The 12,142-nt window shown below is 26.5% G+C and overlaps 1 protein-coding gene and 1 long non-coding RNA gene across 3 annotated transcripts; both read left to right on the top strand.

The window, feature by feature from the left end:
* The first annotated feature begins 4,979 nt into the window (after positions 1 to 4,979).
* LOC102672266 lies at positions 4,980 to 10,092 on the top strand. 2 transcript variants are annotated; one of them, XM_031512205.1, is made up of 3 exons: positions 4,980 to 5,202; positions 8,434 to 8,596; positions 9,219 to 10,092. In XM_031512205.1, coding segments are annotated over exons 1-3 (486 nt in total). In that variant the 5' UTR covers positions 4,980 to 5,200; the 3' UTR covers positions 9,540 to 10,092. The 2 variants fall into 2 exon arrangements, with proteins under 2 accessions (XP_031368065.1, XP_031368066.1); XM_031512206.1 differs by lacking the exon at positions 4,980 to 5,202 and adding an exon at positions 8,245 to 8,356.
* On the top strand, positions 7,017 to 7,300 carry LOC116186057. Its single transcript, XR_004150982.1, has 2 exons — positions 7,017 to 7,048; positions 7,134 to 7,300. It is a non-coding gene; the product is annotated as an uncharacterized LOC116186057 (long non-coding RNA).
* Positions 10,093 to 12,142: the final 2,050 nt, after the last annotated feature.

Here is a 12,142-nt window from a genome sequence, read left to right as displayed (position 1 = left end):
AAAAAAAAAAAAAAAAAAGAATTAAGCAAGGAAAACAAAAGCAAACGCAAAAATTAACCCTTTCTGATCTGAATTTTTACTGCCAAATGAAGGAAATATATTGTTGTACATAATCGTTAAGTCTGAAAAAAATGAAGAAAACAAGAGTAAGAGAATAAGAGAGATTAATATTTTTTTTTACAGAAGAAATTAATGATAAATCTTGATCTTAAAAATCTATAATTATTTGTTGATATTAGATACAAAAGAGAATATATTTATATTGACAATTATCAAATTTTTGATAGATTATTTTTTTACAGAAAAAATTGAGAAAAGTCGAAATTGAAATTTGTACAAAAAGATAAAATAAATAAGAAAGCGTGAAAAAATATAATAAATTTAAGGGAACGAGAAGCTGGGTCCAAAAAGATAGTTGAAATTCAAACTGAAATTCAACGAATATTATTATCGTTTATTTTTATTGAATAATTTTTTTTAATTAATTATTGGCGATTTATATTTGTATATATTTTATAGGGTAATATCGTATAACAGTAATATGTATTCCTGAATATGTTTATCTTTTTTATTAGTTTTTTCGTACATCCTATCAATGGCGGGAAAATTTAAACCTTCTTTGTGCACTACTTACTTTTAAGCTTATCTTGACTCCGTGTTCATTTCGTTCCTATCTTTCTATTTACTATTTCCCCGCTTCTTCTCGATGCAATTATTATTTATTTGCCGCTTATTATTACTAGAATTTAAGGGTTTATTGCGACAAATCCTTGCAAGATCGTTTTTACATCGATGAGAATTTCCTTTTATTGTCAATTTTGCACACTTTTTAGGTCGAAGCTTCGATAATCGTGCCATTTCATTGTGGTTGTCTAATGTAATGTTACAAACTTAGAGTAAATATATGATAATTGTACAAAAAAAAAAAAGAAGAAATCTATTTCTACTTATTTTGTACTTTTCTTTTTATTTAGATTGCATGTATATTATGTAAAATGTATTTTGCTTATGTTATTAAATAAGAAAAAAAAATACATTTGTCCATTTAATCTTTTTGAAGTTAAACTTTCTTCATTTAGGAAAAGCGTGATTACTTTCTATTTAAAAATGAAGATATTTATCATATTGGCAAAACTCCAAAATGAAATTGCAAGTTTCATCTAAAAATTTTATTAAAAATATATATGTTTTGTACTTTTTTTATTTAAGTTTCAAAAAGTGTAATAATTTTAAGAGATAAGTATGAAAAGTAAATATAAAATAGATAAGTAAAACAAACTTCAGAATATTTTAACATATCATCTTTTTCCTAATTATATTCTTCTGATACGAAATACTATAAATAAATGAAAAATTTTTGCACCTAAAATTTCGACTTTCTGTTGGAAGAATATAACTTAATGTTCAAAATTTTTCAAAAAATTTAATAAAATTAATTTTTTAATTTTATCTTTTACTTATCTTTTCCATACTTATCTTTTTAGTTGCCATATAAGAAAAAAAAACATTTTAATTTTAATACTTATTTCATGTATACTTACTTCTTTCAAACAACATAAAAAAAAAATAAAAATATACATAAAACATTTCGAAAGTGTTGTAAATGAAATAAATAATAGAAAAAGATAGAAATAGATTTAATAGTTAGTGACATCTTTTGAATGTTAAAGATATTTCTTCTAAAACATCATAAAATAAGATAAGAATTGAACTCTTTGCGCCATCTTTTATGAAAAGAAAAAATATTAAAAAATATTCTTAAGTTGGTATTCTTAAGATGATTGATCCCCTCTTCTATCTTTTTTTTATAGAAATATCTTTGACACTCGAGAGATGGCGATTACTATCAATTCTTATTCTATCTCTGTCCTTTTTTTATATCTCTCCTTCTTATTCTAATTTGTTTCATTTGCGGCACTCTGGAGATGGCGCTCATTCCCTAATTTTTATTTTATATCTATCCTTTTCCTACCCTCTTCTATCCTTGTCTGACATCAATCGACTATGCACTCATTGAATATATTGATATAAAATTTTACTAATATTATTTATCTATATACTCTGAATATTAATTAATATTAATTAATATTAATTAATATAATTTATAAATAATATTAGTAATTAATATTAATTGTCAATAAATATTAATATTATAATTTATTAATAATATTATAGATAATTATTCTTTAACACCAATTATTTTTTAATTGGTAATTAATTTTCGTTTTCTGATAGCAAATAATAATTATTGTTCTTTAATAATTAGTTATTGATTAATAATTATAATATAATATAGAAACAATAAAAAAAGTAACCTTTATTTACATTATTTTTAAGAAAATATTATATTTAGATAAAATGAAATAATTGAGAAAAATTGATTTAAGGCTATTTGTTTGATTTTTTAGATGTTCCATTTCCCATAGAAAGAAATGGAGAGTCTATAGAGAGGCGAAGAAGTGAAAATGGAGGTCACTATAAGTAAACTCTATCTCGAATGACCCACTGATACATTTTCATCAGCTTCTTAAGTGGGAAACGGCATACAAACACAGTAATTTATAATGTAAATATCTTTAAATTATAGAAAACTTGTTCACCTTAGAGTTTTTCCTTCCATATTAAAATTTTAAATTCTAATTTAACCAATTTTTGATATGAATCTTGTTTACGTAATATATTGATTAATAAGCAATCTCTTATCACAATCCATTATAAAACAAAAAAAAGTATTTCTATTAAATGAAAGAGAAAGTAGTTTAAGAAATTAGGAAAAAAATAATTTCGTTTATAATATATTATTTGATTTTTTAATTTAAGATCAATCAAAATTTCAAATAAAATATTACAATTTGTCAAATTTTTAATTATACAAATTATATTTATGTAAAAGTGATTGATAGGTGATCTGTTATAAAACAAAAATACTCGAATACCATAATATTTAAAGGAAAGTTTGTAATTTATGAAATTTTCTCTAGTAATAGGCTAGTGACCACCACAATTATGACTCGTGCTTTCATATGTCATTTCAGACCCTTTCTACCATCAATTCATAGATTACGCAAAATTTGTACATTCTCTCAGAGAAAGATCAGTTGTTTGACTAGATACAGGCAATCATTTCCTGTCGAAATATATTTGCATCACGTAAATTAACATAATCAATGTAAGGAATAGCGTTATTTTTGCATAATTATTATTTTATACATTTGATGATATCATTTTTATGCAAAAAAAAATGATAATATTTTTTATATATTATACAATTTGCATTATTTCAAAGCTTAAAAAATCAATCAGTATAGTATTTTTCTTTCAAATAAATAATCATTTGCAATTCATATTATTTTCGTCAGAAAGATGCACTCGTATTTCTATAGATTTCTAATGTTAAATTTCTAATGTTAAATGATTTTATTTCGTTACATATTTATAGAAAGTGTAAATGTAATAAATTCGCTTTAAAAAAAAAAAAAAAATCAAGATTACTTTCAGAAATGCGTAGAACCGGTGAACGCGATGCAGAATCAAGGAATAACTCGATACAACAAGATAACACGAATCGAAAGCCAAAGTGAAAGTTATTATTATTTTTTTCGTGATACATAGCAATCGATATCCTAGAGTGGAACTTTATTTCTGAGATCAAAGATTAGGTGTGCCAATTTTTGCATACATTTGCATACGATTATAGGGAAAAAATATTTTGAAGTTTGTTGTTCGAAGATATATAGCATAAATTATGCCATTGGCAATTGCATAAACACGATAATATTAAATAACCCATGTTCGCGCAACTAAATAACTGATTCGATATAATATCGAGGAAGCGATTGAAATCTCAAGATATGAATAATTTTATTAAAATATTCGATCGTATCATAATATTCATGCAATTATTTTATTCGGTATTATTCTAGAAGGAGAAAAGAAAAGAAAAAAACGAAGAAGAATTCGAAATATCATCGATGGATTGAAAGATTCAAAATTAAAAAAGAATTGGAACACGCTGAAGATAGAAGAAATTGGGAAACTTAGAAAATTGAAAAATTGAAAGTGGAATAATTTATATATCGAGCATGTAAGTATAATTATTTCAGATTGTCCTAGTTACCATTATGCTTATATCCAATTACGCCATTGTATACCAAAATAGAAATTTTATTTCTATTCGCATTAAATTTACCCATAGAATTTTTTCAGATAATTGCATATAATTTACCTTCTGCATTACGCATAATAAAGATAATGCATAAATTGAAATGTCACTTGAAAGACCAGATTAATGGCGTTTGTTCAGAGAAATTTATTTCTCTATTAATTTCTATATCACTTTGAGACAAAGATTAGTCGAATAAATATTCATTTCCGCATAGTGAATGTTATAACAATACAGATATAGATTTATTTTGTGTATCTATATCAAATTGTAATCATTTAGTAAGTATTTTTGATTTATTTTTATCAAATGTTTCTTAAATTTATTTTTCCTTCCATTTCTTTTAGTCAAAACATACATTACAATACATTATTATATTTATATTTTTTACTTTTCAAATTATTTATTATAAAACATTCCTCAATGAAATTAGATCAAAATATTAATAAAACGTGTAATTTATTAAATTATTAAGACTACAATATACAAGATTTCTAAAAGTGAAAAATAGCAAAATCTTCATCTCCCAATTTGAATAAAAATCAAAATAAATCAAACTACTACTTTCAATCTTCATCAACTCCAAAAATTTAATAAATTAATTTTTTCGATAACGATATTTATTTACAAAAATAATAATTTGAAAATTAAAAAAATAAATTCTAGATTTCCACTTTCGTTTCTATTTAATACCATATCACAGAGCTTTCCAATCTGAGCTTCGAGCTATTTGACTATCTATTTCTCTACTAATGTTGGCAGAAAGAGGGAGAGAGAAAGAGAGAGAGAGGAAGGGAGGGAGGAAGGAAGAGAGGGGACTCAAGAGCAGAATACTTTACTTATTCGACACGAGGAAAAGGAAAGGAACGAGACGAGGGAGGAAAGACATTGGAGGTGGCATCAAGCTGTCCACTCTCCAAGGTAATATAAAGGCGTTGCGTCGACTTCACCTGGTTCAACTTACTTGGAACATCGAACAAGTTGCTCTGTCCAACGAGATTGGGGACGTCCGCCACAGCCACACCACTTTCTACCATCATGTGAGTCCCTTTAAAATCATTAATTTCTTAATTTCTTTCTTTTCATATTACGAAGTAAATTGATAATTTGATTGAAATTTATTATAGAAATAGGATTTTTTTAATATTTTCCATCCATTAAATAGTTTTTTTTGAACAAATCATCATCAATTTATCGTAATATTTTTGATTGAACATACTTATAAATAATTATATAAAATAAGTTTTTGATTGTAGAAGTTAACCGATTCATTTCCTCTTCCCCTCCTTTTTTTTTTTAGTTTAATCTAATATTCCAATGAGTCATTATGAGCGATAACGAAGAATTGAATTAAAAGAGCGAAGATTTCGAAAAATCAAATACATTGATTTTTGATAAAGCCTCTATCCAATATCTTTTCAGCAATAATAATACCAATTAAATTTGTAGCATTTCAGAATTTAAGATTATTTTTACAATTCATTGATTTAATTTTTAATTCGAAGGTAATCATAAGCTTAAAGAGGTTAGTAGTAATCACAAACTTTTTTAAAATATTTTTATATATATTCAGATAAAATACTGCTCTACGTGTAATTCTACGTGAAAACATTATAATCTTTATAATATTACGATATCAACTCGATGAATACTATGAATATTATTTACGTTATAAAATATAGGAATAATTTACACATCATTAGCACCAGTTTATTTTTTACAATTTTTTAAGTTGAGAATTTTCTACACAAATATATTAATATTTTATGGAATATTTTTGCTCAACAGTAATAAACATCGATCTTTAAGAACTCTCTTTCGAGTAGGTACGTCAAGGAGAGCACGCAGACTTTATCTCATTAATTTGTATTTCGCGATAAATGGATCACGTTGCATATCGTGTCATAATGTATGCAAATTCGTTGCATAATACGAGCGATGTAATATTCTAACGCCATTTTCTGTAACTCACCAGGCAATTTATTTTATCGATCTGAAATATATATTTAAAATTTTAAAATTTTCTTTTTAATAGAAAACGGGGAAAATTTTTCACGCTAATAATATAAAAAATTAATAGTGGAGAACAGAATGTAAAACAATTCATCTTTAAAATTTTACAACGAAGCAATAAAAAATTTATTCTCTTCCAAGAAACTCAATAACAAGATTTAAGTATTTAAATATCGTGTAATATTTACATAAATTTGCATATCTATATTTAAATTCCCATAATAATTTTAATTAAACTTTGTCGATTACTTCATAATTGATGATTGATTAAAAACGATTCGAATCGAAAAAGGATTCGTGTAGATCCTTTTCCTTTTTTTTTTTTTTTTTCCTTAGAAATCTTTGAAACGAAGTCACGAATTGTCGTGTTTATTGTATCATTCCAATTATCGTGGGCGACATTAACGTATCGCACGTGAGATTGTCGCCTTGAAACTCACGAAAGTGAAAGGATTTCTGATTTTATCTTTCACGGGTAAATGCGATTCAGGGGTTAAAAGTGCATTAGTATTACACACTCACTTTTAATTATGCAGTTCATTCTTTCCTCCTCCATTCTCCACAAGATTTTAATCAATCAATGCTCGAATCAATCGAATTTAGAAAAAGAAATATTTTTCAATTCAATTTAGAAAATTTATTTGATTAATTTTCTCTTTTCTTTTTTATTCTTGTTAAGAAAATGCCGCGTTTGTCTCTCTGTATTAATTAATTTTCGGTAATTATTTGTGTATTAACGAAGATAAGACAGATGCCAATTAAACGAAGTTAATCAAATTGGAATTATTATGAATTATTGTAAACATTCGAAGGGACACATAAGAATAAAATTATTATTGAAGCGGATGCAATAAATAGATAAAAAGGTAAAAGGTAAAAAATTAATTGTATATTGTACATAACGTGACTTTCTCTCGATATAAGATAGAAAGTTTAATACGATTGGCATTTCTGGTAGATCGTACTTGACGAGAAGAATGAATGCTTCTTATTGCTTTCATCGTGCCAGATATGCGATTAATAGAGCAAGACCGATAATTGCAATGAATTTTACGCTCGATTTGTTGAAACATCTCTGTTCGAGATTATTATATCACATTGCACACGACATATAAAAAAAAAAAATGAGGAGAAGCAAAACTTTGTAGTACAATTTTATCTCGATAAAAATAATTCTGAAAAATTATGAAATTATGAAATTCAATTCGATTAAAAAATTAAAAAAAGAAAAAAATTGAACGATTGAAAAAACGAAAGATTAAAAGATCGGAAGAAGAGCTGAGGGAAAATTGAGAGAAGAAGAATCGAACGTTAATCGATATTTCATTTCAATGAAAAAAAGAAAAAAAGCTCCATTCAGCATCCATCGAGTTCTCAGTTGGAATCTCTGGTGCAAGAAAGCAACCGATTTCATCGGAGAACAGAGATAACCGAAACTGGTACGTCCGAAAACGAAAGTAGTCCGATCTGTGTGTGTAAATGAGAATAAGAAAGAAAAATGAAAAAGGTGAAAAAGGTGAAGCGAATGGGGAGATAGCCGCGAGCTGTGAAAGTCCGTAAACCGGGTTGAACTTTGCCAAGAATGGTCAGATCTGTGATTTAAAACGTGATTCAAACGAGAGAAGAAAAAAAAGGAGGGGGGGAAGAAAAAATAAACGAGATGAAATTAAAAATGATTCGAGCTACGTACTTCTTACGTAAGAACAAAACGAAGATTTATTTTTCTACTGTATTTGATAATTTTTTTTTATTCTTCTGTATTAATATACTGTATTAATATAATAACGTTTTTCGCAATGGATACGAAAAATATTTCCACATTTTCTAACAATGCATTTTTTTTTTTCAAAATTTATTATATATCGTTTCCACGATGTTAAATTTTTGCAGTAAAAATGATTGAATTAATTAATAATTGTATAACGGGATATTTTAATTAAAATCATGTCATGTTTCATTAAATTAAATCGATTGACGTATATATTTCTCAATAGTATCGCGTTCCAATGTAATCAATGTTACAAAAATAAGATTTAACGAGGAGAGCCGACAACTTATGAGTCATCGATAATTATCATTATAATTCTACCGAGTGGTGTGGCATGGAAACGTGAAAAAGATTGCCATTCCTTCGCGAACGTGTTCACGCGACGTTTGAGAAATTTAAACGATAAACAAAATGTAATTTGATTCGTGTTATTATTATATCGTGACTTATATCGTAAATCGTTCTGACCACGTAAAAATATTTGTTACAGGGTGGTGTGGCTAGTGTTGATAGCAACATCATCTATCCTGGCGGAGGCGGCTATACCGGATCCACCAAATTCCAAAGCCTCGGCTGTCAACCCGTTGAAACTGTCAACTGCGGTGGATTGCACCGGAGTTATTGCTTTTTCGGCGACCCATGCTTCTGTCGATGTGAGTATTTTAAATCCGAGTTTTTAAATTTTATATTAAAAAAGGAAAAGAAAAAAATGTGACGAAATCTTAGAGGATCATTTACATAAATTACGTATAGGCTTTTTTAAATTCTTAATTTAAATACACGATGTTTTAAAACATCGTCAATAAACATCCTCTCCACAACCTCCTCTTGCATAACAATTTTGCAATAACTTTAACTTGTTACGATATTGATCAATCGATAAGTTGAGAGGTATAGGTTATAAATTTTTATTTTACACTATCAACATTATTATTATTGAATAGAATAATCCGTTGCTTTATAATTTGTCTTTAAATTTTCGTTTTATTTATTTGAACTTGTCATTTATAAAATTTTGCTGATAATTATGCAAAAAGAAACATCTTTCAAATTTATAACAGTTTTCAAGATTTTTTCAAAAGTATTCGTATTATAAATAAAAAGATATTTCATATGAAAAAAAATATAGAAATGATTTGTTAACTGATCTCAACAATTGAATTTAATCAGTTAACAAGACAGACTCTGAACCGAATCTAATCATTTTCAAAAAAAAATCAGCTTATAAATTTGAGGATTTATTTAAAAAAATCAAATTTTTATTTGATCCACCAGCATGCCAAAGCTGTGTTCGCCGAGACACTGGTCGACAAAGGCGTGGGTTACGTACCCCAAACAGGAATTTTCATCACCAACTGTCCAGGCCTGTATCAATTCAGCTTTGCCGGATATGGAAGCACCGATCTACGATTAACTTTGAAAAAGAAACAAAACAATTCTGACAGCTGGAGACCTGTGGTTGGCACTGGTGCAGGAGGTGGTGCTAATTTGATCTTGCTGGAAGTCGATCTTGGAGATCAGCTAGCCGTCTTCGTTGATAGTGGAAAAATATCAGACGGCGTCACGTTCTCTGGATACAGAATTGCTAAAATATGATCTAACAATTCGTATAATTGAACCATCGAGATGACAACGATCGCTTTTTTTTAATAGCAAATATCAAAAATTATTTAAAGTATTTAACTCGTGCGAATCTAAATTGGACTTAATTTTGAATCGATAATGTGAAACTGTTTCTTTTTTCTTTTTTTAAAATAATTTCTTCAGCAGTTAATCGTTTACTCGTCAATTTTTATTACAAATTATTTTTCGAAATTGATTTGCTGATATCTACGGAAGAATTTGAAATCGATCTGATATTAGAAAATACAAAATTGAGTAGTAGTCTTTGATGAATCGAAAGTAGAAATTTAAATTTGTTATTGAATTTCTTCAATGAATATTTTTGGATTAGATTTAATCGTGAGCCTAATTGAGAAACATTCGATCAGAGCGATTTTAACCTTCTCCACGAATTTAACGCTCTGTGATAGCTCCCTTTCTATCGTTTTATTTTCCATATGTCTCGCAATTTCTTTGATCATCTGTCAAAATAATATTACCATGGATTACTGAAATTGTGAGACAACTAAATTTTTTATGTATTGCCTTCTTGTTTTTCTTTCTTTCCTTTCTATTCATTGTTTTATTTTTATTTTACCTATCAGTACAATTCTTTTTGTCAAATTTCATTCATTTGTTCTTCTTTTTATAATTTTTTTTCTTTTTCTATAAAAATGATGTTTCTATACTAGTACATCATTTTTCTTCTTTCTTCATTTTTCTTCAATTATTATTGAAATTTTACTTTTTATCTTTCTATTCCTTCGAATCCTGAATTTTCTTTCTTATTTTTTAAATTATTCTTTTTCTACTTAGTCTTCTCAAATACCTCTATCAGTATTACTATGTCAAAATTAATCTTGCTACAAATAATTTTCCATTTATTTTTCTCTATTTCAAGTCTATACTCGCCTTATTTATCTCTTTTCCTATATATTTTACTTTCTCTTGTTACAACTATTATATCACTATAGAATCTATTCTTTTTGTTATGTTACTATTTTAATGACAGACTTTCACTTCTGACTTTAAATCTTTTTTATTTCTCATACTCTTTTATTTCCTTGTATTTCAGTTTTAATTAACTTTTATTTTATTTTTTTTTATGAACTCAAGAATATACTGAAGTACCTGAAATTTTATGTTATAGCACTTCATTTTCATTTCTGAGTGCTAATAACATTATTATTTTTTTTTTTAATTTCTTTAATGATTTATTTTATAACTGCTTCTATACTATTGCTATTTTTAGCTGTTTTATGTTCCTTTATGATCTCTATTTCTTCTTTTTTTCTAATCTGTTCTTGTTCTGTTGTTCTTTCTGTTATTACTTTATTTCCGTTTTCTCAATCTTATTTTCTTGTTCATGTTCTTTTATCTTCTATTATGTTTGTGATTTATTTTATTGTTATTCTATATCTGTTATTTAATTTTTTTCAATTCTATTTTTTCTTTCATAAATTCTTTCATATTTCTTTTATCGAATTTAAATACTACTTTCTACCTCTGTATATTATACTATTTCTTATGGTGTGTTTTCTTTTTCTGAACTTATTTCTATCTATTATCATTACATTTTATCATACTTTTTCTTTCTGTATTTAAAAATTTTTTTTACTATTTTCTGTAAATATTAGTATCATTCTTCTTTTATTACTTTAGTTTTTCTCATTGAACTTTCCTTTTTCTTCATCTATATCTACTATTTGAAAAATTATTTACTTTAATTTCTTTGACTTTATTTCTTTTTTTCAATATATTTTTTTCTCCATTATAAATTTGATCTATATTTATTTCTTCTTCATTTTCATTTCTTTTTCATCTTTCCAATTTTGTAAATACTTATCTAAATTTTCTTTTATTATCCTACAACTATTCTATATCTCCATTCTATTCTAAATTTTTATTTTATCTTTTCTATTTTCTTATTTTTGAACTTTCTCTTTTCGTTTAAAAATATTTTTTTTCTTGCTTCGTTTATGGAAAAGTACTCCAAATGCTATGTATTTCATTCTTTTCTTCTTCTTTCTATATCTATTCTATATTTACTATTTGCAAACTATTTATTCTTTCCTTCGTTCTTCTTTCTATTTCATATTTCAGTAAAATTTTTTTCCAAATTTCTACTTCAATTTCTACTTTTTCTTCCTTATCTCTTCATTCTCTCCTCTTCTGTCTACTTCTATCTACATTTCTGTTTTACTTGTCGATAAAACCATCTTGAATTCAACACTCAATACTTCTCCATGTATTGAAAGAACAATCTAAATATTCAAGGAAAAAGACGCGCCATTAAAAACCGGAAGTGCACATGTTGCGTCACTTTCGATCAGGAAACCGCGTTTCCTCTTATATTCTCTCACTTCTAGTCTAGTCTTCCCACCTATCGTTACCTGGATCTATTCTACGAAAACTATAAACAACGAGAACAATGCGTAATTCTTCTCATGCTGTGATTCTCAAGTGCTATAGTCATTTAAATCTAAATATGTACACGAGACTGTAATCACGTATTTCCATTCTGTATATCTTGCGAATTAATATAAAATTTCTTTTTTTTTTTTCAGGATACAAAGTTAACTTTAATCTCTCGTTGT

Source organism: Apis dorsata, unplaced genomic scaffold, assembly GCF_000469605.1.
Source record: "Apis dorsata unplaced genomic scaffold, Apis dorsata 1.3 scaffold_397, whole genome shotgun sequence".
NCBI lineage: Eukaryota > Metazoa > Arthropoda > Insecta > Hymenoptera > Apidae > Apis > Apis dorsata.
Note: the sequence above shows the minus strand (reverse complement) of the source record. Positions and strands in the feature narration are given on the sequence as shown.